At 33.4% G+C, this 4,012-nt stretch overlaps 1 protein-coding gene across 1 annotated transcript; it reads left to right on the top strand.

Annotated features, from left to right (window-relative positions):
- The first annotated feature begins 1,059 nt into the window (after nt 1-1,059).
- LOC124943259 (pectinesterase 3-like) lies at nt 1,060-3,470 on the top strand. Its single transcript, XM_047483798.1, has 3 exons — nt 1,060-1,695; nt 1,956-2,430; nt 2,791-3,470. Exons 1-3 carry the CDS (start codon nt 1,060-1,062, stop codon nt 3,468-3,470), a joined length of 1,791 nt encoding a protein of 596 aa, XP_047339754.1.
- The last annotated feature ends 542 nt before the right edge of the window (nt 3,471-4,012 follow it).

The following is a 4,012-nucleotide window of genomic DNA, read 5'->3' as shown; positions in this document are numbered from 1 at the left end:
GATCATTAAAATATGATAATTAATTGTTGATTTAATAATTAAGAAGTAAAGTATTAAGCTTAAAGTCTTGGGATATAATTAAGTCATATACATTTTAGAAACTTTCTTAATAATAATTTTAATAAGAAAATCATTTTCTCAAAACAAAAATTCACATTTCATATCTTTAACCTGATTTGGACTTCTTCATTTTTTAAGAAAAACTCAAATATTGGAAAGGGGTACTAATATTTTTGATTAAGTTAAAAATCTTGAAATATCAAAACCCTGTGTAAAAATAACAATTGAATATTAATAATGCATAAACCTCGTAAAAAAATTAATGATTAATGTAAATTAGTTAATGAAAAATGCTTTGAATAAATCAAACAAAAGCAGAAGTCTCAATAAAAATCTTATTATACATAAAAAAATCTTATTAACTTTTAATCATTTATTTACTTAATTTATCAAATAAAGTAAAAATATTAAAATACTCTTACTTTCTTTTTATAAAATTTAAGTTTTAATTAAAAAAATTATAATAATTTAACCAATTAAAACTTAAAAATAACTTATTATTTTATTAAACAACTTTTTTTTCTATAAAAATCTTAAATAAACTAACACCAAACAAGCCAATATCTCAGATTTTATAGGCATAACTAAATCTTCACTATAATAATATCTCTGGATATTTAATTTATTGTAAATACATATTAAAGAATTTGTTAAATATTTACATGATAACCTATTCTAAGACCAAACGGACTGTTCATGTTTTGCCAGATGCCACAGCTAGAATTATACCTATATTTTAAGCAGACGTGGGAGTGGGTAATAACAATATATATAAATATAATTTGTATAAGTTATTTTAAGCAACCATTTTATGGTAGAAAAATCTGATTTAATTGATTTTTTATTGAATATCTTCACATTATCAGATTTGATATTCATACAAGTCATCATCAACAAGTCTTAGGATCAATTAAACATGCCCACTACTTAATTAGTATAAAATGACATTTTGAAACATACAATTTTGGCAGGCACACACCATTTTGATTGTATCATAAGATGGACGCGGCATGCAATTCCTTCCAAGACTATGGGAAGATCGGTGAACCAGATCATGGTCATGATGATTCCTTCCGTTGCAAGTCACGAAATCGTAAAATCACTCTAATTGTCTCGTCGGCTATCTTTTTGGTGGCGGTGGCGGTTGGGGTTGTGGCAGGTACTTTCGTACATAAGTCATTCAAGGAAGGAGCCTCCTCGGGTCCTCCCCCTATTGATGCATCGGTCAAGGCATTATCGGGTCCTCTCCCTATCGATGCATCGGTCAAGACATTATGTAGCGTGACTCAGTACCCAAGCTCATGTTCATCGAGCATTGAGTCATTGAACACTAACAATTGCACAAGCCATAAAGAGCTCTTTAAGTTGTCTCTTTATGTTGCTGCGAATGATCTCGCAAAGTTGGCCACATTTCTGAAGTCAATGATCTCCAATATCGATGATGAACGAGTGCATGGTGCACTTGGGGTTTGCCAAGAAGTTATTAATGGTGCTATTGGCAAGCTCAACGACTCGATTTCAACTACAACGAATAAGGTGGAGAGCTTGTTAACACTACGGTCGATTGATGACTTGGTGACATGGCTTAGTGCTGCCATTACCGATCACGAGACATGCCTAGATGCTCTAAGCGAGGTGTGTGTGCAAAACTTGTTATGTCCCATTTTAATGCGTTTTTTTTGGTTGAAGTGATAGTTTAAATGCAATGATGATAGAACATATTTTTTATTACTATGTCTTATTTATAATACATTCAAATATCTCACTATCCAATCAACAACCTATTCATCGTCGCACCATTCCAAAATAACCTGATTTTTAATATTTTATAACAAGGTGATTAGGAAATAACCATTTAATTATTCAAACCTCATTTCACATGATCACTTAAATAGGTAAACGCCACCAAAGTGTTGGACAAAGTAAGAGAGTTGATGAGGAACTCAACCGAGTTCACCAGCAACAGCTTGGCAATCGTATCGAAGGTCCTTGGCATACCACTATCAACGTACAAGATCCCCATCCACCACAACCGGCGTCTCTTGGGAGAGGGATCATCACTATTCCCAAAATGGATGGGGCACACAGACCACAAGTTGTTAGAGACGGCGAACCCTACACCAGACATAATTGTAGCAAAGGATGGGACTGGCAATGTGACGACCATTATGGAGGGTGTGGCTAAGATCCCGAAGAAAAGCAACACAAGGTTTATCATTTACGTGAAGGCTGGAGAATATGTGGAGAACGTGAAGTTGGATAAGTCCCTTACAAACGTTATGATGTATGGAGACGGAAACCTCAAGACCATAGTATCTGGTAGCCTCAATTTTGTCGACGGTACCCCGACATTCTCAACCGCCACTTTCGGTAAATGTCACATATCTACTTTTATATGGTCATGTTTTATTTTTACTATTTAAAAATTAGTATTATCTAATTTGGTATAACATTTTTTTCATCATGATTCATAGTGACTATTTATTTGATATGATCAAATTATAATGCCATTTTTTTGTGTTGATTCATTTTGTACATAAATAATTTTCTAGACTATGATTCAAATTATATTTCAATATTTTTCTGGTTGATTATCATATTTTTAGATCTTTATAATTATTGGTAAACATAATAAACATATATAGATTTTTGTATAGTGATCAACGTCCCAAATGTAAATCAAAACACGCTATTAATGAGTTTTTCAACATTTTTGATTTGCATGAATAGCTGTTATGGGTGGTGGCTTTATCGCAAGGGACATAGGGTTCGTGAACACGGCTGGTGCCGCCAAGCACCAAGCAGTGGCTCTTATTTCTGGGGCTGATCAATCCGTCTTCTATAGATGCTCATTCAATGCCTTCCAAGACACCCTTTATACATATTCCGGTCGCCAATTCTATCGCGATTGTAGTATTATTGGTACTGTTGATTTCATTTTTGGTAATGCAGCCGTCGTCTTTCAAAATTGTAGTATTCTTCCAAGGCAACCGCTCCCTGGCCAATTTGTCGCCTTAACAGCTCAAGGAAAAACAGATCCTAATCAAAATACCGGAATTGTCATCCAAAAATGTACCTTGACACCATTTGATAGTCTCACTTCTCAAGCTTATCTAGGTCGGCCTTGGAAGAATTATTCGACAACCGTGTTTATGCAAACTCAAATTGGTTCATTCTTGAATCCTGCCGGTTGGATCTCTTGGGATACAAATGTTGATCCACCCGATACAATATTATATGCTGAGTATATGAATGAAGGCCCGGGATCTGATACAACTAAAAGGGTTACATGGGCAGGATACAAACCTAACTTGAGCACAAACGAAGCCTCAAAATTTACGGTGAAGTCCTTTATCGATGGCACATCTTGGCTACCGGAAACTAATGTAACCTTTGACGATTCCTTGTGATTTGATGATGACAAATATCTATCAAGATTGTTTTTTTTCATGTTTCTTAATTTATAAGCACATTTATATAGTGTGGGATATTCACATTTATTCTATTGATTTGCAATCAATTGATTTTGGCATGAAATCATAAGGTTGTGCATAGTAAACTATATGTTCCTTTAATGATTCTATTTAAAATTGTGATGTTAGTGATGCGTTGCTTAAGTTCAATGAATAATGAATAATATTTTGAGTTTTTATGATCAAATAAGAAAACAATTAGAGTTTAAAGAAAAAATTTCTCAACAACTACCCAAAGACTCGGATATCACCTAATTAATATCAATGATACTTCATAAAAGACTTTAAATACTAACCTCGAAAATGCAAAAGGAAGTGAGTTATTATCGATTCAACCTCCTCGTGACACATACAATAACGATTAACCATAATACAATATTTTTTCATGCACGTGTCATTCGTTAGAATTACACCGTGAATAATGTTTTATCCAAAGAACGAGATATTAGATGGAATCTTTGACTTCTAAACATTTTCCA

This window comes from Impatiens glandulifera, chromosome 6, assembly GCF_907164915.1.
Source record: "Impatiens glandulifera chromosome 6, dImpGla2.1, whole genome shotgun sequence".
NCBI classification, from domain to species: Eukaryota; Viridiplantae; Streptophyta; class Magnoliopsida; order Ericales; family Balsaminaceae; genus Impatiens; species Impatiens glandulifera.
Note: the sequence above shows the minus strand (reverse complement) of the source record. Positions and strands in the feature narration are given on the sequence as shown.

Excerpts from the sequence above, each read along its gene's own strand:
- LOC124943259 (XM_047483798.1), top strand. The coding sequence starts at position 1,060 with ATGGACGCGGCATGCAATTCCTTCCAAGACTATGGGAAGATCGGTGAA. Across the intron at positions 1,696-1,955 it reads GCCTAGATGCTCTAAGCGAG|GTAAACGCCACCAAAGTGTT; the intron begins GTGTGTGTGCAA and ends TCACTTAAATAG. Across the intron at positions 2,431-2,790 it reads ATTCTCAACCGCCACTTTCG|CTGTTATGGGTGGTGGCTTT; the intron begins GTAAATGTCACA and ends TTGCATGAATAG.